This window comes from Pyrgilauda ruficollis, unplaced genomic scaffold (genome assembly GCF_017590135.1).
Source record: "Pyrgilauda ruficollis isolate IOZ18807 unplaced genomic scaffold, ASM1759013v1 scaffold55, whole genome shotgun sequence".
NCBI lineage: Eukaryota > Metazoa > Chordata > Aves > Passeriformes > Passeridae > Pyrgilauda > Pyrgilauda ruficollis.
In genome coordinates, this window is record NW_024527155.1 from 3,715,883 (window position 1) to 3,737,920 (window position 22,038).

The 22,038-nt window shown below is 38.8% G+C and overlaps 1 protein-coding gene across 4 annotated transcripts in view; it reads right to left on the reverse strand.

The window, feature by feature from the left end:
- Positions 1 to 22,038, reverse strand: part of ABCC8 (ATP binding cassette subfamily C member 8) — a 72,668-nt gene that overhangs the window by 30,085 nt on the left and 20,545 nt on the right. For 3 of the 4 annotated variants that reach the window (XM_041481128.1, XM_041481129.1, XM_041481131.1), the window contains 9 exons: positions 16,809 to 16,943; positions 15,687 to 15,849; positions 11,962 to 12,002; positions 11,519 to 11,664; positions 7,277 to 7,382; positions 6,956 to 7,066; positions 5,013 to 5,088; positions 4,819 to 4,924; positions 560 to 595 (listed from right to left, as the gene is read on the reverse strand). In XM_041481128.1, the coding sequence (XP_041337062.1) occupies positions 560 to 595; positions 4,819 to 4,924; positions 5,013 to 5,088; positions 6,956 to 7,066; positions 7,277 to 7,382; positions 11,519 to 11,664; positions 11,962 to 12,002; positions 15,687 to 15,849; positions 16,809 to 16,943 (920 nt within the window). The remainder of the gene's footprint in view (positions 1 to 559; positions 596 to 4,818; positions 4,925 to 5,012; positions 5,089 to 6,955; positions 7,067 to 7,276; positions 7,383 to 11,518; positions 11,665 to 11,961; positions 12,003 to 15,686; positions 15,850 to 16,808; positions 16,944 to 22,038) is intronic. The other variant, XM_041481130.1, reaches the window with a different exon arrangement.

Here is a 22,038-nt window from a genome sequence, read left to right on the forward strand (position 1 = left end):
ACCAACAGATGGACTAATCTCTTACTCTCCACACTTCTCTGTGTGTGCCTGAAGAATGGTAGGTGAGAAAACAAACTTATGACAGGATGTGAAAAAAATGAAGAGAAGGATAATGGGGAGAATTTGCTTTAATAAATGAGACGTTTAAAGACATAATACAATTTTTCAAAGTGTAGCATAATCTGGTCCAGATCTTTAGAGAAAGATTTTCAAAGACATAACAGGATCCAATATTCAAAATCTCCAAATGGCAATGCTTTCACAACAGAAATCCAACTCTCATTTTAATAACTTGCATAAGCGCTTTCAAAAATTGTATCTTGAGATAATACAGTAAAAATTTCACTGATTTTCAGAACTCTGACTTTATATCTTAAGCACAGCTTTTAGAAACCTTTGATTTTTTCTTCTGCAATCAATTTAGCAGGAAAACCAATAATATTGGTTGATTATTTAATTTTTTATTATTTATAATAATAAAAATTATATAAATAATAAAATATTTATTATTTATAAATATTTTTAATATTTATATGCAAAACTGCATATAATATCATACCTGAAATCTTCCCCCGTCTCACTGTCAGAAGTGCAGCTGCATCACAAATAGAAAGCAAAGACTGTTTACTTAAGTGAGCACAAGCAATCTGCCCCAGAAAGTAAAACTATTAAATTCCACTTAGTGCACAGGCTGCAAACATTACTTATCACAGGGCTGCAGTGCAGCATCTGTTCCTTCTACACAAACTGACTTGATTTCATCAGGTGAAAAGATCTGGTGACCCTTTTTTACCTTATAAACATTAATTTGACTCAAAATCACCTCTGTCCTGGAGGTGCTAGCAGATCTGAGAAGTCCTGCTGTGACAAGAATGCAGTTCCATTATAAAAAGTTCATTTTCTGGGAAAACAAAATTCTAATTTGTGATACAGGGTTTTTTTTTTTTTTTTTCTCATGAGAGTAACTGCACCTTTACAGCATATAAAGGGTTACTGTGAACCCCAAATGCCACCTTCAGTTGCCACATACTGTGTCCTGTGCCAGCCCTATCCTTGGGGTGATTGTGTAAATGTAGGCAGGTCCAAAGGACAGACAGGTTTTGGTTTTGCTATTTTTGAATGTACACAAAGATGTTCAGAGTTGTTTTGACAGGAGGACTGGGCATACTTATTACTGATGCTAAATTCAGTTCCATTCAAAAGAGTGAAAAAATCTGTGTGTGAAATGATGTAAACAAAATCATGGAGGAACAAAGTCTTTGATGCTTTAAAGAGGACAGTCTCATTAACTTTGTGCCAACACAATATGCTTATAAATATCCAGGAGAGAAGACTATACCTGCAGATTAAAAAGTTGGTTTGAGACACTTCCATTAAATTTATGCAGAATAAGCAATGACCATATCTAAATCAAATGACTGTACAATTTGAGAGCACCAGCCAGCCACCAGTACCTTTACCCAAAGGTCTGTGTACGGAACAAAGCTTTTCCACAGTAAACTCACACTCCATTGGTCTTTAGTGACCATGTGAACTCAGTGGTCCAGTCTCCAAAAACACAGGAGCCTGTTGCATATCATTAACTAGAAACACATTATTTACAGTAACTAGTGAGAGGCTGAAATAGAAAAATACCTTTTCCAGCCCTTCCCTGCACAACACACAGACCCTGAACCAATTGTAGTCAATTCCCTGATCTCTGTTTTGCTCTGTAGTAGGGAAACAATTATTCTCCATTTGGAGTTTTAGCTCAAATTTCTCAACCAACTTTTCCACACTTGTCCTAACCCTTCCTTCCCCCTTTTCCTGCATGCTCTTGGCAATTAAGGATGCTGAAATGCCAAAGTACCATATGTTTGATAATGAGGTCTAGATCTAATTTGTCAAGGTGTTTTAGATGTCTAATGATGCAAAGATGAACCTACTGAGATTTTCAAGCCTTCAGATTTTGATTTCCCACTTAAATAAAATTAAGTAATTGTATGTTTATGAAAACTCCAGTAAACATGTATTTTCAAAAACCAATTTAACTTTGTATGCACAAAAACAACTTTAATTTTTTAAAATTAGATGAAACCAATCAACTCCACTCTAAGATGAAAACCTACTGTTAGCAACCTTAAATTTCTATCTTCCTTCACATTATAAGGACTCAAGATTCACATGCAAGAATGTATGTCCTGTTTAAAACAAATTACATAATTATGTTTGAGCAACACTTTTTTTTTGAGAAACATTAGGTCAGTTTACTGGTATTATTTACTCCAACAAGACTTGAATTGGGACTATTAAAAGTGAGATACTGCCCAGAAGAAATTAGTATGGCATATTCTATAATTATTTACTCAATAACAGGTCAAATCATTACCATTTACCACCTGTACAGAAGGTAAATAATGATTCCTCTATTTTTGTTAAATCTCCAACCATATTAGAAAATATTTATACTGAGATGCCCTCAGGCTGCTTTGGACAACAGGCATTAATCTGAGCTCAATCTTCTGGACACACACTGTAACACAACAAAAATATCACAAATGAGCCATGGCTCACTTCTGATTATCTCCCTCCTAGCCCGGGAATAAACTACATTACTTTTTAAGGGTTTGAAAGAATTTTTGTAAGAAAAAAGAAAAATTATACGCAGTTAGTCCTGTTTTATTCATAAAACATGGAGGCAAAGAGTAGGGAAATAACTTGCTATCCATTAGATCAAGGGAAGGACCAGGAACAGCATCCAGATTTCCTGAGCACTGAGTGACATGTCAGCAGGATACATCCTTCATCTGCATAGCTATGATCTTGGAGGAAGGGAAGGGGAAGGCAATTTGGATGAACTCATTCAGGTCTATTCTGTAACATGCATGACTGAAGCCAAGCATTCCCAAAGAAAGAGCTCTAACAAGGAACTGAAGTGATTTTGGTGACACTTGATTGCCTGAGCTGGGGCTATGAGCCCTGATGATTACTTGATAAGACTACTCTCCTTGAACCTGGGATAAGGTTGCATGTTCCCAGTCAGGCATTAGTATTTTCTTATCAAATTAAGGGAGCTTTCATCTGATAGCTTTATAGCACAAGTGTGCAGCCCACACTGGCTGCATCCATCACTCTGAATAGACCAGTGCACATGGCAGCAGCTCTGAAAGATGAGACAGCACCTAATCTGTCCCAGTGCAGCCAGCACTTACAGTGCTCAGATTGTTTCAGCCACAAGTCCCTTTCTACATATCTGACAGATAGCACAGCAAATGTGATAACAACTGAATTGCACCTTGTGATACTTTGGCACATATAGAAGACATCAAAACGTTTTGACCTTTCCACTGTTGTGAAGAACATACTTCTACACAAGTGCTATTTAAAAACACAGCACAGTTTCTGATCAGAAACATCATCTCATCTGTTTTAGTTTAGCATCAGACATTCAAATTACACTTCTTAATCATGTTATGCCATCTGTAAAAAATTACAGCCTTGCTGAAATGAAATTAGTTCACCTAATAAGGCTGTAGGGATTCTGTATGGCTCCTCACTACAGCCTGATTTTCTGCTTATGGAAGTGTATCCTCATGGATAGATCACCACATTCTGGCTGCTGTGCTTGTTTCTCTCACTAGCTGAAAGGGTCATCTTCTTATGTTTCATTTTCCCAACCTGTAAAGTAGACAACCTTCCTTCCTCATACTGTTGCTATTAAAGCACGTGCAATTCTCAGTAGTGTGACTGGCTTACACATGAAGGCTGGATATAAATCATATCTCTTGACAAACACTCAAGGAATTTAGAGAACTCTTCCACAAAATCAGTGCAGAATTCACTGCACAACAATGACCCTTTGTCCATCAGAGTGTGTGGATTTGATTTATAGGTAGCCTGGTTTTCCTTCATTCCCAATCAATTGGAAATAAAATTAATTGTTTCTCTAGGTACTTCTGCAATTTGTTGAGCTTTACCTACAAATAATCACAGCCCCAAAGACAAAGTACAGACTGTAGGGGTAGGAAGTCTTGTACTGTGAAATAAACAGGCCAAAAATGTTCATACACATTGATCAAACTGTGTATTAGAGATGCCAGGAATTTACTGGAAACCATATACAGGAGCTGCAATATATTTTACCATCTGTCACCTCACCTGAAGGTCAAGAGAAAAAGTCCCAACAGAAGCTGTTGGAGTTCAGAACAATTTTTTTCCCTCCCTTCAAGGCCAATACCCAAGTCAGACATGAGTGGAATCTCTAAGCGGCTATCAGAGGCCAGGTGCTGTGTGCCCTTGGGGAAGGAGGGAAGGACATGGCTGACTCACTCCTGTCAGAGCAGGCAGGATGCACTGGGGGATGACTCTGAGGTCATTGCCACTTGAAAAACACTCTTCAAATTCTCAGGCATTAGCCTGGTGCTGGGATGGAGCACACATCTGAGCCAGGCACTGCTCCCAGTGTGTCAGAACCTCTTCAGAGCTCCATGCAAAGACACCAGCTCAGGTCTGAAAGTGCAAACACCATTCTGTAGCTGCACAACACCTCAAGCTCATTAATTCTAATTCCAAATTAGTTACAGTTTCACTCAGGTTATGTTCCTGGAGTGCAGCATGCCCAAGAATAGCTGTACTTTCCTATTAATGGAATAGGCAGCTTGTTTCACCCTGGCTGGGGATTCTTTCTGATCTTATGGTAAGGTTTTTATCTTGACTGGTTACCTAGAAAATCCCCAACTCCACAAGCTCCTAGGAGCCATCTTAGGCTTTTTCTGCATTACCACGCTAGTCAAGCTGAATTTTTAAATTAAATTAGAATTTTACATTAAATGCCCCTACCTGGTCCAGGATATGTTACCAGAGATCTTCTGCATCTCACCAAGTATGGCCAGCAAGAGAGATGACTTACCACAGCCCACCTGTCCTACAATCATTGTTAGCTGTCCTGTGAGGATGGAAGATACATAAGGTTATGAATTACCAAATAACTATGGAAAAATGTCTTATTCTGCTTATCTGATGTAATTTTGTACCTTGAGGGATTCGGATATCAATATTGGACAATGCTGGAGGACCTTCAGGTGTCCAAGTGAAAAATCCATTTGTGATCTATAAAAATACAGAGAAATAAGATAAACAGAAGCCCAGATTTAGAGCTCACTTCCCACCCCCCCACCATCAGAGACACTACTTTTTTCATTACACTGCGCACAGGAACAGAGTTAGCCTTTGCCCAACACAGGAAATGGATCTTTAAGTGACTGACTTTGTAAAGGACTGTACTTTGATGGGTAGAAACCTCTGAACTCAAACAAGCACTATTAGACTATTAGAAAATTATTCAGAATTCAGAAGGGCAAAAAAATTGCCATTTATGGTTTCTCTTGTTCTGTTGTCTGTAAGGTGGGTACATGTAATAAGTGAAATGATTATAACACAATTAAATTACATCCATGCCCAGTTTGCTCTCTGCAGAGCCCTGAATGTCACCTGAGACACAGTGCAGCTTACACAGCAATTACACCACCCAAATTCCAAGCAGACCTGCAGAACCTTCCATGAAATCAGATGTTGCTGCCCATTACAGCATTTTCCTTTGTATTTCTGACATGATTCTCAGATAATCTAGGTTTTGCTAGATACAGAAATTCATTGAAAAAGACTAAAACCAGGAAACAAAGCCTGTTCAGACTTTCCATGGAGATTTCCATGGATACTACAAGAAACAAGGAAAGGGAGACAATTTTAAAAGGCCTACATTTATAGAGGACCCTCTTCTCTCACTTCTTCAGAGCCACTAAAGCCTCCCAAGCCTTTCACCTATGCAAGGTACAACAATTTTTCATCTAAGAAGCATGGAAGGGGACACCTTTATCACACCCTTGAGAAAAGTTGATACTACTACCTTGAGCAAAAGCAAGTGTGGTGTTCCTCCCTCTGAATTACCAAAGGCAGCCAGAGGATCCTCTCTCAACTAATTTCTTTTCCTGGACAATGAGCTGCAGACAGACAGTACCTGCACAAATTCCCTGACCTAGGGCTGCTGGTGACAGTAGTGTCAATAGATGGAGCCAAAAATTATCCCTGGGCATGGCTTTCCATTCACACCTTACAGAGGTTACTGCACTGGCCTCTCCTTTGTGACACTGTCGTCACTCCAGGCAGTCTTTTGACCCAACATTGCCCCCAAAACCCTCTTTCAAATATTCCTCTTATTTTCCTGGAAGTCTGTTCAAGAAGGATCCTGCACCAATTCAGCATGTGTAAAAAAAAACCCTGGAAGCATTACCAATTGTCCTACTTAGTCCCATGAAACTGAATTATTCATCCTCTTTTGCTGGAAATGCAAATGTATTAGCAGGCTCCCTAAATAAACAGCTTCATCACTATAACAACCATCAGGATTTTTATTACTTCTGGCCATCTCCACAACAAATCAAGAGCATCAGTCTTCCAAGTGGGTAATTGTAATTTTTTTTCTTCAGACAAGTTAGGTCTTTGGGAGGTAGTTTTTAATTTCATCTGGGGAAAGGCTACTAGGAATTCCAAAATAGGGAGGAATAAGACCCATGATGACATTATTTTGGGAATATCTAGAACAAATTCTTTTTGAATTTCTTCATCCTATTATTCTATACAGACCCTGGAACTGGAAGAAAGAGTCTGGAATACATAAAAGGTTGGGTCAGATGATCTTTTGAGGTTCCTTCCAACCTTGGCTATTCTGAGCTAAAAATTCTGGACCTGAGAACAGGGCTAATGACTTAAACACTTGAAATAATAAATGGATGGGTGAAATTTTGAGGAATAATTGCAACTAATCACATGCTAGATATTAGTAGTTAATTCTGACAAGTGCACAAGTGTCTGACAGTTCACACCAAACGCTGGGTTTTAAACTTGAAACTGCCATCAGAGTACACAAATTACTATTAGTGAGCTAATATAAGTGTTATTAGAGTGACCTTCATATCACCTTTACACAAAAATCATCTGCTTCTGTGATGTTAATGGGTCTTCTCATGTGAGAGCTGTAATTGTTCCAGTCCTCCCTGGCAGGCCTCTTGCGGTTCACAACCTTGAGTGGCTGTGCAAAATCAGAGAGACAGAAAAAAGCACTAATGGGTGGCAGCATCAGCAAAATGTCCCAAACTCTAGCAACCACAGTGTGAATGACACAGTTCAGGGTATTAAAAGAGAGGTTTTGCAATTGCAAGAAATAATCAGTAGGAAATGGAGAAGTGAAAAATTTATTCTGGGTACAAATGACTGCAGCCACTTCACCAGCTTTACTCACCACTGCTTGGTACTTGCTCTGATTATCTGCACTTCTCAGCTCTGAAGATTTATCATGCTCTTCTCCAATTTCTTCACTTGACAGGAATTCACTCAATTTCTGCACACTGAAAGGGAAAAAAGCCCACAATGACACCCCAACCTTGCAACCAAAACTTTTGTTCAGTGCCATGTTTATTACAGAGCATGCCTTCTTGTACTTCAGCTGCTGTCTGCTGCACAGTTTGTTTGCTCGTTTGGTTACAGTATGGTTTCATACTTGTTGGTGTATGAAAACATACAATGGGAAGTTACTCAAGGAAGCTTTCAAAACCTGTCCAATTGCCCATCAACAGTGATATTTTAACAGCTTGTGCAGATGTTCCTCAAGTGGTGTCTCTCCTGACACCACCAGAGAGATCTCACACAAAGGATTTGGTGGGACACAGAAGGGCTACAACAGGGGCTTGTTTTGAAGCCACTCACCCAAGCAGAATTGTTGTCATTTATGCTGATCAGGCTTGGCCCAGTTGTACTGAACAGTCTTATAAAAGCTGTACACTGTGAGCCAAATTTAACCAGCTATGGTGAAATATGATGTGCATAAGGTAACTAGATAAAGGAATATACCATAACAGAATAGTATTCAACAGATGAGATATAAAAGGAATCCTGACAACCAGCAACAAAGATGAAGACATAAAATTTTCACTAGCTGCTTCAAGATTTAATTAGCTAAGAGATAATGTGCCTTTATTAAGACATTTAACAGATCAGGGCATCAATTTTATCTCTGTACCTGACTTTATAAAATGTATGTCTAATCTACTCACAGGAACAGCAAATGAAATTTGTGAAAGAATTGGATTGAATCATGAACTCAACATCAAAGGAGCTCAATTAGCTGGAAATAAGTCTTCAAAATTATAAAGTGCCAGAAGGCCTAAAAATAAATTTATGGACAAGAGCAGAAAAAAACTGATTTCAATGTTTAGCCTTAGGCTTACTGGGGAGAGAGAGGAAAAACAATGCCACTGAAGCATTGTGATATGTGGTAATATGTTAAGATGCCAATCTTATAAAGTAAGAATTCACCGGCCAAGATTTATTTTGCATTTCACTACCAAGGATTTCTTCTTTAGACAGAGACTTAGTTTCTTCTAAGAACCTTGTGAGATTCCCCCACTGATGCCAAAACATTGTTGGATCCAGGCATTGCAGCACTGCCTGAGGCAGACTCCCTGCACAGCTAACACTTGGCCTGCAAGCAGAGATCAAAGTCCCCCTGGGACTCCTTAGGACAGAACTGGTTCTAGAGTTTTTCTGTCAACCTGCCTGATTGCCAGTGGCAGCTGGGGACTGACATCAGTGGATCTCTTAGTGGATTCAGTGGAGAGAATTTAGCTAGAGCAGGTACTACAATCTAAACAACAAAAAGGGGGAGAATAACCATTTGGGAAGTGACAAGAGGAATAATAATTCATTCAGGATCAATTTTTGATCCCTTAATGGGAAGGTCTTTTTGCTCAAAGGAAGTGATTAGAAGCTCCATTGCTAGAGATATTAATATCTATTTGCACAAAGCACTGGAAAACAGGGCTAGGAATCTTACCCTTTTTGTTCAGTGAGCCAAACATTTAAAAGAAAATTTCAAATGTCTTTCAATGGACTAAATGATGGTTTAGATGCTGCCTATATGGATTTGATATGCAGCTGCACCTATATTATCTGCATGAAAATTACACTGATATTTGAGAAATTGCTGTGAAGATAGAAGGAACAGACAGAGAAGCTCCCCCATGTGACTGCTCCAGGGTCTAGAGGGGTAGGAAGAGAAGACAGCAAACATTCTCAGACCATGCATATCCAAACAAGAGTATCTTGTTTGAGACAAGAGTCTCTATTAAGCTATCCAACAATTTGATTTTATTCTCTAGTTGTGTATCCAGGTGTTCGTACTCTCTGCAAACTCCTGCCCAATGCTCTGCATAATTCTGGAATTACTCCTCCTGAGGCAATTATTGAAGAAACACAGTAGAGCTGTGAGAAAATCTTGTGTTAGAGGCAATAGCTCTTACTTAGGATGCCAGATTGTCCTGAACTCTTAAAGAATAGAAAAAGGACGTCCTTTGCAGAGCGCTTGCTGACAGCACAATTTAAGTATTCTAATATCTCCAGAGGGGAACTTATTTTTAAGCCACAGAAAGGACATATTGATTAAAACATGGTTATTTGCACAGCTGACTGGAAAGATGGTTTGATATTAAACCCAGTAGGAGACATAATACCACTCTTGCTGCTTAACCTTTGCTGATTGAAAATAGTACACTGCACTTTTTGTCCCTGAAGACTCACATTGAAGAAATGCATCCATTGACTCCACAGTTTTAGTTTTCAGTGGCAGAAATACTCTACACATTAAAAAAAACTCCAAAGCACCACTGTACAAAGAGGTATCAGATTTGTCACCTTCCTAAAGACTTTGAACAGTGCCTTTCTCAGAAGCAGACACCCAAGCCCATAACTTGGAACATTCTCAGGGGTCCTACATGGAACAGAAGCTTTAAATCTGTCAGTCACACAGTGGTTCTGAGTGTGTCCGTCCATGGGGATGCTTTGCAATTGGGCAATGTGTAACAATTAAAGACACTGACAAGGTTATTGATCAATATTATTGTCCTTGATAGCATTAGGCATCAAAGACTGTAGCCAACACTAACAGAGCAAGGTTTGTGGAGTGCCTGGGAAGCAAAGCCAGTAACACTTTCTTACTGTCCTTGACATGCTGGTTTCACTGCTGGATCATCTTCTGCACCACTTAGTCCCTTTCTGTCACTCCAAGAGAAGCTGTCTTTGCACACATGCTAAAATCAGTTAGACTATCTCAGCCTAAAAGATCTGAAATATAATTTGCCAAGTTAGGTCACCTTTGCCTGAGCAGCTACTTACAAGCAGGAAGGTGTAACTGCAGGACACAGTTGCAGCAAGCAGACAATAGCTGTGCTCAATTGGTGCAAACTCAACTGTCTGCTTTTTAACATTTACTAAAGTATTTCAGCAACCACTTCTTTGTATGGCTTGAAAATATCTGGCACATACTTCCAAAACATTCCTCTGAAGGGCGAGGCACTCTAGAGAGGGCAGCATCACCAGCACTATGGAGCAATGCACTCTGGAACACTACCTGGGTGATACAGACAGCCAGCAAGGATGAGGTCAGCTTTGTTACAGAGCTTGATTCTTGTCTGCACCACAAATGGCAGGGCAACAGCCTGCCAACAAGAAGATATCTCCAGAATAACCATGAAGAACTCCCAGCTAGCAACAATTAATACTTGGCTGATACTAATAGCTCTCAAGTTGTTCATGTGGCATTAGCAGGCACAATTCATTTGCAAAGAAATCCTTAGACAAGCCAAAATAAATGCCTGCTGGTCAAAGTCAGTGTGGGCTCCCAGGCACTTTGCTGGCTGTAATCTTTGCATGACAATTTGCCATGGCACTAGGGACTACCACAGTGGCTGCAAAACATTTCCTGCCAGCTGCTGATGCTCTCAGATTTCACACTTCTTAGGAGAGAGGACACAGATGTGACTTTGCACTGTCAGGGAATTTTCAAACACTGAAGGCAATCTCAGCCTCGTGCTGCAGTCTCCCATCTCCAAAGCAACACAAAGACAATTAAGCAAGGGCTGGTGGCCAGTATCAGTCCCATAGCTCAAATAAGCTTGTCAGACAGCTTCATTGGAGGTCAAAGTTGTCCTAATAAAGAAGGAAGCCCACACTCTGTCTCCCCTCTCAGTCAGGTAGAGTTACACTGCATATGAAAAAGCATTAGGAGGTTTTTACACTAACCTGTTGATACTCAAAATCTCCAGCGAAACAGCAATTCTACTGGTTGTTATTTGGTCAGCTTTTGAACATTCAAACTAACATGTTCATCAGAAAGTAAAAATTCATCAAGGCTGGATTAGACATCTAGTCATTAACTTACTGTGACTCTTAGAAGTGATTTTTAAGGTTTTTTGTTTGCTTGTTTCAGTCTAACTCTACCCCAACAGGCAAAAACAAGAGATACATGCCGAAACACATGTCCTTCTGTGATTACCTTCTACATGCTTGGAGGGGAAAACAAGTCGGGAAGCAGTTTACAGGAACAGATAAATAATCACCATGCAATTTCTAAACTTGAAATTGTAAAATGAGCAATGGACACATTCTCAGAAACAGGGTAGGTGGTAGATATTAATTTTACAGTTCTCACCTTACTAATGCTTTGACAGTGGATCTAACCACACTTGAGAGCAGGAACAACGGAGACACAAGGATATGAAACAGGGAGAGGGAGGCAAATGCCACTGACGGGGAGAAGTCAGCCTTTCTTGTCAGATGAGCATGGACAACAAATGTCTACAAAGAGACAGACATCACTGTCAGTGCTTCGCCATAAAGAAGGAAACAGACTTCATATTTCACAAGCATTTCATTTACAGAATCTGAATTCATACTCTCTTAACAGTTTGGGGGAGTGCTGCACACTCTGGCTGCTTCTAGACCCAGAAGGCAAGTGAGCATTTTCCATTCCCTCCCAGAGGAAGTGCAAATGTGCAGCAGGTTTGCATCCTGTTCTCCTCCTTCCCCAATTCCACATCACTTACACTTGAAAATGCAGTCATAATTAACACTATTTACAAAGTCCATACTTACTATAAGCACAGCTGCAATTGGTATTGCTGCATTCATAAAGACTGTGAAGGAAAACACATAGGAACATTTAGAAACAATTTTCATTCAGACATGCTAAAGGCTAAAATGCTACTAGCACTGCTTTGCAATGGTGTTTTCTATGCTCTTATCCTGTATGTCTGTTCCCTCTACCACAACCTGAGGATGTTATTTAATCACCACCTTTTCATTTTGACCTTCAATCAACTTTATTTCATATAAGTAAACTACACAGAGAAAGAATATAGACTAAAATAGATCTCAGGTATCAGTACAGGTGTAACAGAAAAAGGCTGGACACTTCTTTTGTGTTTAAAATGTGCCTGTCCTTTTCTTCTCTCAGATATAGCCATGTTCAAACAGTAAAAGCTCTCCCCAATTGCTTAATCTGAAATGAAGTGTCATTGACTCCTCTGGTTGACTGGTTGGTCATTCTTTTCTTGGCATAGACCCCTGAAGGACTCTATATAGCGTCAGATATTTCTCTTACCTACATTTAGATGAGCTTTAATGAATCCTCTAACATATTCCTAAATTCTGTACTCATGCTTATATAAAATAGCTGAGTTATTGCACATATCTCTAATTCATTGCCAGAGAGGAGAATTTAAAAATCAAAGTATGTTAGAGTGCGTAATCACAAATTAAAAACTTCAGCTTTGAAAGACTAGCATGTATTAAAGTCTAGAAATGCATAGTTTACACCTCACCTCCAGAAAAAAAAAAAACAAAACCCCAACGTATTTTTATGATTAAAATGGCATAGTTTACACCTCACCTCCAGAAAAAAAAAAAACAAAACAAAACCCCAACGTATTTTTCTGATTAAAATGTTCTTTCTGTGTTGGAACACAAAGCAGCCTCTCATGTCTCTTTAATGGTTCTACTTCCTGACCAATTTTCACACTTTGTATCAACTCAAGGTAGTTACAAGCACAGAAGTTGTAAAGAAGGGAAGCTTGCTGCCTGCAACTCTGTCCTCCTGAATGCCATTAAATCCTTGCCTTTGCAATGTGCCTTTGAGACTGCTGTAGTACAGTTTGCTTTTAGGGATGAATGTGGTGAGAGAATCTAGCAAAGCTGATCAGCTTCTCAGAGATGGATCCTGCTCTACTCCTGTCCCCAGTACAAGATCATAGGAAGCTGGATGGAATAAATATCCTGTAGGGTTGGCAAAGCTTGCTGCAGTTCAGACATCTAAACTACTTGGTGGCTCCCAAGAAGCTGAGCTGAATTTCGCTATTATATGAGATCATCAGTACATACAAGGACTTCAAACTTCTTTCAACCAAACAAATATGAACCACTGGAATTTGGGGGTTGTGTTACTTTTTTTTTTAATCTTTTTTTTTTTCCAACTATGTGAACATTCAGAAAAATAAAATGTTTTCTGAAATAACTATTTTGCAGCTAAGACTTTATGTTTAATTAGTTTTAGTCAAAAGGACTTTGTTACTGGGAAAAGGTGGATTGAAAACCAAGAAAAATGTTCAGTTGGTCTGGATATTTTAGTAACAGTAACCACTTATTTTCCTGTGAGAAAGCTTGGAGTTATTTTGCTTCTGACAGATTACGCAAAAAATCATAGAAGTAGGAAAACAACTCCTTTCTTTCTCTGTCTTTCCTGAATTTCAATGTACATTAAATCCTGTAAAGATGTCACCCAACTTTGATTCTGGTGGGGGCCTTTCATTAAAATACAGGAAGAGGTAATTTCTATAGTAGCTCTTTTAGTACACACAAACAATTCCATATACATATAGCCTGGATCCTGGCACAGGGGTGAGACACACCAGATCCAATTTCCATGTGGTCTTGAAATGGAATTTTCTTGTAGTCTAGCCAACACTGCCCTGAAACTCGTAGGTATATTTTTTGTAATTCTATTCCTTATGAATAAAATAGCTCCAACCACATTCTTTATTTCCGTTAATAGCTATGTGCACTTAGTGTTCCAGTCTATTCAACACTGTTAAAAGAACTATATATAAAAATCTCTTTTCTGCTTAGTGCTCTAGCCTTAGTGTTCTGTCTGCCTTTCTCTAGATTACAAACACAAAAAATTGTGGTCCTTGAATGCCTTTTTTTCCCAAAGAAATGAAATAATGTGTTCACTACAATATTAGCCAATGTGTTTTGGGCTGATTATGCCTCTCATTCTAATTATACTTAAAGTAAAAGAGCAAATTTCCCTGTATTTTTATTCCCTTTTTAGTCTGCAAAAGTGCACGCTTGCAAAGACAAGTGCAATTTCTGCTGAAGTCTGAAGGTGTAAGGAACTCCTAGGCTGAAACTATAAGAACCTTTATAAGCCAAAATTATAATCACCATCAACATAAAACTGCACTGCTTGACCCAGCTGAGAAGTTATTTCTTGTGTCTTGCCCATACCTAAATATCACATTTAATACAAAATAAGGATACAATTGCAAACTTGGAATGTTTCAAGAATCATCAGTAAATAAAGTTTTTCTAATAATACAGATCCTTATATCATTGCTTCACAGAACAATCAGTACCCCTGGGATGAATACACCTTTTCCTAGCTGTTGCAAATGACTCTGTGAGGATTTAAAATCCAGTAAGCCTTCACAGCCCTACAGCTGAACCCTTGGCCCTGACTATAAATAGATTTTAATGCCACATGAAGCACTGCAGGCAAAGGGAACCCATCTATGTTGATCTGGGAGTAAGGCAGAGTTTCTGGTCTCACAGCCTGCAGCTAAATTCTGTTTTATGTCACAGCAGAAACTCCTCTCCAAGCACATAGTGCTTAGGATTGTCAGAGAGAAACTCTGGTCTCAGAAGACAAGGAATATCTCAATTTAATGTCAGTTAAATTCAGTGGGATCATGATCTTTCTCTTAGAGTATATTACCTATGTGATAATAAGAACTAGGCCTCCTTATTATCCCAGGAGATATTTGTACAGGTACCTAGTATGCTCAAAAACTTCTTGGTAAAATTTTCCATTTCATTGATACCTCACAGATTATATATTCTTCAGTGTGACTTTACTAATTATTTCTAAAATATTACCACAGAAATTATATAGGTATTGTATATATAATCTCCTCAAACACAGAGTTCAATTTGCTGCTGTTCTTTTAAAACAATAAAGTTTTAAAGCAGCTTGAAAAATAACAGGAGAGGAAAGAATCTGGATAAAGAATGATGAAATTGCCAGAATACTCATATTTTTCTTTCCAGCATACAGAAATGGTTTTAAGAATCACTTATTTTAACAAGAAATCCAAGTTTTGAGTAAGAACATGTGAATATTGTCTCTTGGAGCTTCAGTGCAAAGACAATGGCAGTCACATATTATTTGTATGCTCTGAATTGTGCAAAATGCAAAAAAAACCCCTCAACAAATAAATTTCAACATCAGCTTCCTCTTGAATGCTGTGTTCTAGAAGAGAATATTGCTGGCTAAATACAGTCTGTGAAACAATAGTCCCTTGAAAGCTTTCATCCAGAAAAAGTAAATTCTTTGCTGCACTTATTTTTTCTTTTAGGCATATTTCCCATACAAGCAAAGTTCTACTGAATTAAATGCGGGTTCTGACTAGATGGAAAGTGAGAAGTACAGATCAGAGCCTAAAGCAACTGAAATAATCTCGACAGAGAAATGGTAAACTCATTAGTACCTAATAATTCAGTAGCACTTAGCTGAGCAGTGGATTACTGTGAAGGAACAGACTTACTGGATATGGAGGTGTAAAGGGCAAAAGACTTGAGGCTAGTCATTTCTTTTTGTCTGGTTTCCTCCACGCTGCTGTGAAATATGTGCTCCCAAGCATAGAGTTTCAGGAGCTTAATGCCCCGCAGCATCTCATTTGTCTTCTTCAGTCTCTCGTTGGAGTACTCCTGCAACATTTACACACACATTTACCTGAAGAGTACAATAAAAACACTGCTTCCCTAAAAAATTGCAAGCAGCCCCCTTGCACAGTGCAGACATTTCCATCACAAACAGCACTGCTCCCATCTGCAGGAATTTCTAGGTGACACTGACTGTATGATTGGATGCTGCAAGAATGAATGCTGTCCACGTTTCTGGAAGGGTGGATACTGTTGATGGGAAGGAATTCCTCTACACACAGGAAGATGCACAACTAACTCTCATCACTACCCATGATCTGTGGTGGAAGAGATTTCAGTAAGCTCTGGCTCCATTACAAGCTCCTGTGGCTTCCTTGGCAGTGCAACAGTTGCTGAAAGGCGGAATAAGGTTCAGAGCAGCTGGGCATGGGAATGCCAATGAAGCAAGGTAACATTTTCAGTAGTGATGCAGGTGATTCAAATTTTAGATAAGCCAAATCAGGGATCAAGGAACAGCTTGTGACTTAGCAGACCTCTAAGCTCCCCAGTTGAGCCACACACAGTGGGAGTTAGGACTGTGTGGAGCTTGTTTAAATAAATCTGTTTGATAGATTTCCACATCTGGGGTCTGAGTTTGGACACAGCACTCCTACTTCCTTTCCCCTTGGACAGCTTGCCCTGCACAACTCATTTATTTGTGCACTGCCCAGAGCTACTTCAGTCAATGACTATTGATCATTTGTGTTTTTAAGTTAGAAGGTTTTAATGGTTTTTTTGCTCTTAGGGAACCATACTTGCTGAAAAATATAAACCCAAAAAAGTATGTATTTACTGCTTACACTTACAATCTCACACTCTTGAACGTGGCATTCTTGAACACTATGAAATGTTTGAGAAGCAATTCTGGGTCAACATCCATGGTTAGCTTCGTCATTCCAAGCACAGACCAGTGCATAATTACCAGATAGGATATTCAGATCACAAATTAGTTTGAAGACACTCACCAATGTGCTTCGCTGGGCCTGTGAGAGTTTTGTTGCTACAAAGTACTGAACAGGTGCAAGGACTATGATTACTGCTGCTCCAATTAAGGCACTGATTCCGAGAAGGTAGTAGAGCAGAAGAATTCCTACAATTATCTGTTGGGATAAAAGAAGGTGAGGGAAATATCTTGGCTTCAACTTGGAGTATGCACCACAAAGACCAATTTCAGGGTAAGGAACAATGTTCAACCAACAGCAGCTGCAGTTAGAGCCACCCCAAATGCCACAAGTTCAGCACTGCTGGCACAGCCAGTGTCATCAGTCAGGGCTTCTCTTAGGGACCCAGACACCCACCCAGTGCTCCTCTCCCCAGCCTGGGCATTCTCTGTATTTCTGTTTCTGTATTTCTCCCCATTGTGCACAGTAAAACAAAGTTTTACAGGTTTGTGTATCTTCCATAATTTAACTCTCAAAACTACTTAAAAGAACATTATTTAAAAATAAATAGATTTTAGAAAAACACCTTTAAATAAATTTTTATTTAAAAATGCTTCCAAACACACTATACCACTGAGAACACTCACCTCAGATAATCTCTGACATAAACTGGCAAGGACCTCCTTTAAGGATCTACAGTGCCAGACAGACAATTACTTTTGAAAAAGAGTCAGAGAAACAGTGTCAAAAACCCAGCTTTGTCTTTGGATAAATAAGAATCTAGAAGAAAGCCACAGTCTGGATGGAGAGGGTTTACTGTAAGCAGCTCAATAAACACAAACAATATATGCAAGCTACCAAAGTTAATTATCACCATTGTAATGACTGACTCCTGAACAATCTGCAACATTGAAACTCTAAGTATTTAAAAGTGTAAACTGATAAATCAATCAGAAGACACAGGGATAGAAAGTCAATTTCATACATCATTTCCCTTAATTAAAAAACCCAATAACTGGAAGTTTCCTTAATGTGTTATTACTACTCTTTATATGTTTGTACACTCTCAGAACCTCCACAGAAACAGTCTTCTATCATTTCAAAGCTCAATAGTCATATGCCTATTTCCACACATTTATAGGAATTGGCTGTTTACATGAAAAAAATGAGTTTGTAGTTTCCACATTTCCATCAATTTAAAGCACAGAGAGAAAAAAATACTTTTTTTTTCCTTAGGAACCCTCTAATACCTCTGTACAGCTGAACTAAACTAAATCATGACTCTCAAAATGAGCCACAGTATTGACTAAGAAAATATGCACTGACATGAAAGTAAAATCCCACTGTATATGCACCACAAATCTAGTAAGAGGCAAGGTTAAATTGCAAATTAAAAACATCTTTCAGTGATCAGTAAGTGAGCAATCTGCTTCCACCTGAAGTCAGGACATTAATGAGTGTCTGAAGTCAAACAAAACACACAAGGCCTCTGCTAGATACCCCTGTCAGAGCTCTCCTCCATAACACAAAATTGTCTTGGTCTTTACAGACCAAGATTTTCACTCCCAACTGCTTCATCATGGGCAGATGCTGTGGTACTCAAAATACAGGAAAGCACTGAACAGTGAGAAGGCACTGCAGAACATTAACTCCCAGTTTCCCTCACTACTGGTTGATTGTCAAGGACATTATGGGACCACCTGGCTCTGAAAAGAGAGCATCAGCTCCCATAGACAAGGAGAAAGCTATCCCAGCTGGATCCTGAGGGAGCTGCTAGCTCACAGCTGCTTTTCCAACTCTTATTCTAGCTACTGAGAGGGTCAGTCTTTGCAATAAAAATCCCATGTTTCCAATAGGTTAAAAATTATCCCATTTTCATATTTTATAATGTGACAACACAAACTTTTGAAATATGTTCAGCACGTATGGAAAAAAAGAAGTGAAGAATTGTATGTGAAAAGAGCCAAAATCTTATTGAAAATAATTCTATATCATATCACAAAGTACAGAGTCAAGAATAAAGAGTACACAGATAACATCTGAGCTCTGGGGGACAGTATCTGGCAGATGAGAGGGCTCTCATCAATATTCCTGAGAAGGCAAAAGTCATATTTAAAAAAAACCAAAAAACTCTATGTAATGAAACATTGCTTCTCTTCCAACAAAATCCCAACGCTCTTCTCTGCCAGAGATAAATATCAGGAGTGAAAAGCTTGCCAATAGCTCTGGTTATTTTGTCTTGATTATTTATTGAAGGATGGCAAACACAGCCAGAAACTGCTTTGTGGGCAGTTCTGAAAGAGACAAATGTCCTTTCATTACAAGTGTAAGCTGTCCCTACCGATGATAGGAGCCAGAGATATGAGGATACAGGATTTTTTAATAATCCCAATGAAATGAAACAAGGGTGTTTATCAAATGGAGGCAAGGGGGAAGACCTTTATAAGGCCTCATTTTGCTCCCAGGGTTTGAGCCAAACCTACTGAGGGCGTCTTTCAACTGACTAGCATCCCTGGGCCTCTTCTCATGGATTCCAATAGCATTCAAACAGTAACTTAAGGCAATGATAAAGCTCCCATTGACTCCAGTCAGAGCAAAGATGGGGCTCAAATTATCTGGACTGTATAGAAAACCTAACTTGTCATGAATGGCTATTATAAAATCTACAGCAGATGCTGAAATGTTGATTGCTAGATTAAGAGCTACAAAACAATTAAAAACCTGTTTTCAATAATAATGGAGTTTGTGCAATGTAGTATTAGCCATCTTTCAAGCAGCCAGTAATTGTTTTCACTGCCTCATAAAACAAGGTACTGAATGAATGCTATGGAAAGACCTTCTGAAGAAGCCTTTGTGGCCAACGTGACCCACTGATTTTGGCAAGGAGTGCACCGCCCACCAAACAGGAGCACGCTCCAGCACTGATCATCCTCATCTGGAGAGGAGGAGCATCACAGCAGGAATTCTAATGCAAACATAATTTTATTTTCTGCAGACTGCCAGGAAGTCTCTGAGTCTGTGACTTCTGGCCCATTAGAGCAAAATGTTGTTACAGAATATGCAATGGAATTGGATTAATTCTCAGTTGCACTAAAGCACTCTCTACACTGAGCTGCCAGAAAGTCTTGGAAAATAAGTGTACATGAAATTGATAGTATGTACTTCGTTTGTCTATAATAATTGATACCCTAGACATTATCATTAAGGGGGTGGACTCACTTAACTCTCCGCAGCTTTTTCAGCAATATCATTGTAGCAAACTACAACCACTGGCTTCTTACTGTGCTTCCCATAAAAGGAATGAAAATACCCTAACATCCAAATTATCAACAAACTGCCAGTATGTAACCATATCTAATATAATATTTCCTCTCAATTTATTTTCATTATAATTATCCTCTCTTTTGCAATTAGACATCAATATTAGGACATATTCCTTGATAATTTTTTTCTTCCCCACTTTAAAATAATCTGGTTCCCATTTTTCCTCCCCCACCCATAATTTCAGGGAAACCATGCCAAAAAATAAGTCAAGCTGCTTTCTGAAAAATTCCAGATGATAACTGCTATATGCATCACCCTCCCTTAATTCTAGAAAGCAAAATGTTTTAAACTGCCATATAAGTTCCTCCAAAGTAGATCAGAAAAACTAGTCCATACCTCTTGTGCAGGAGTAACTGTGTTGGAAGAAAAAAATGCATTTATACTGTGTGAATGCAACCACACTGTGACATAATATGGCCACAATCACCTTAAATCTCAATATTTTAGCAGGCATTATTTTATACATCTCACACATGTAGAAACAGTTAAAAGAAGCCATCAGTCAGTAAACTGCTGATTGTTTACATTTTAATATGCTCATTATCCTAATTTGAGGCTTTGCACAAGAGCAAGAAGAGTTTTGTCAGAGATTCAGAGAGATTACTTCTTCCTCCACATCCTACTGCAGTCTCCGAAGTAATTTACCCCCACTACCAGAGATACTATCTGTGGTAACACAGCAGGTTTCAAACACGTGGCCAAAGTGTGAAGATTCAGGGTATTTCAGGAGGACACTTACTGTTTTTTCAGAGAATGAATACTCCCCAAGACTGAGACTACACAAGAGGATACAAGATGAATTCAAAGACACATGGTAACTGACAATAAAAAAGGACCTGCACTGCCCCCACCCCCAGGTATTTTCCTCAGTGAGGGGAAAAAAATTCAGGGCAAATAGCTAAATCAGGCGCTTTTTTTTACCCCAGGTTAGGAAGTTAATTTGGTTTATCACATAATTAGATTATTTGAAGACCTAATTTTAAGGGAGTTGCTCATCTGATCTGTAGCAGCTTGACAAAAACCTCTTGTATTCAACAGGAACAATTACAAAATCCACTCAATTTAGTAAATATCTTTATTGTCAGAAAAAGTGCTGATGGCCAGCAGTTTAACACCTCACTCTTTGAAAGACATTCATAGAGTTTACCCAATTATCTGAATGGCTGGCTTTGCTTCCCCACTCCCAGCTTTTCAAGGTCATTTTCTTATATGCTTACCATCTTATAGCAGAAAATCACTTGTATAAGATACTGATGGACACAAACTCCTAAGCAACACCCCTAAAACCACATTATAAACTTCCTGGAAACACAATCTGACAGTTGGTGTCTATATACAGTCCCATGAAAACCATTTAATTTTTGGGCAAAGGATAGCAACCCAAAATGCAAAGCTGCTGGATAGATTACTTGCAGGTTTCTGACTTACACACCAGTAAAATCAGCCTCTGTGTGGTGCTGGAACCAGACTGCCTTTGTGACATGAACACAATGAAGTTTTCTATCATGTTTTTGAAATGAAATTATACTTACAGAAAATACCAATTTTGCCAATAAGTGAATTTAAACTCTACTGCCTCTTCTGTTTGTATTTACTGCTAGCACTGAACAACAAAAAGCACACCCAACAAAAGTGCACCAAGTAGCTGGAATTAAGCAGGAAGACTTGCAGGGCACTGAGTATCAGATGAAACTCCATGCTTTACTGTCAACTTTTTCATGAAATTCTTAAATAGAAGTATAGTGGGAATAGAATCCAAGTGGGAAGGAGACTGAAGGGATCAGACTGCTATTTAGATACAGGAGGCCAAAACCACCAGAGGATAAAGCAGCAAAACCATTTTGCATAACAAATATGTTATAACAAAAAAATAGCCTCCAAAACAGTGACAAATTGTGAAGTTTGTAATCCAAAAAGCAGAAAGAGTTTCAAGGCATGTCCAAAGGATCATCTCTGTGTAATCATATTTATGCTACTTTTCTTGCTTCTG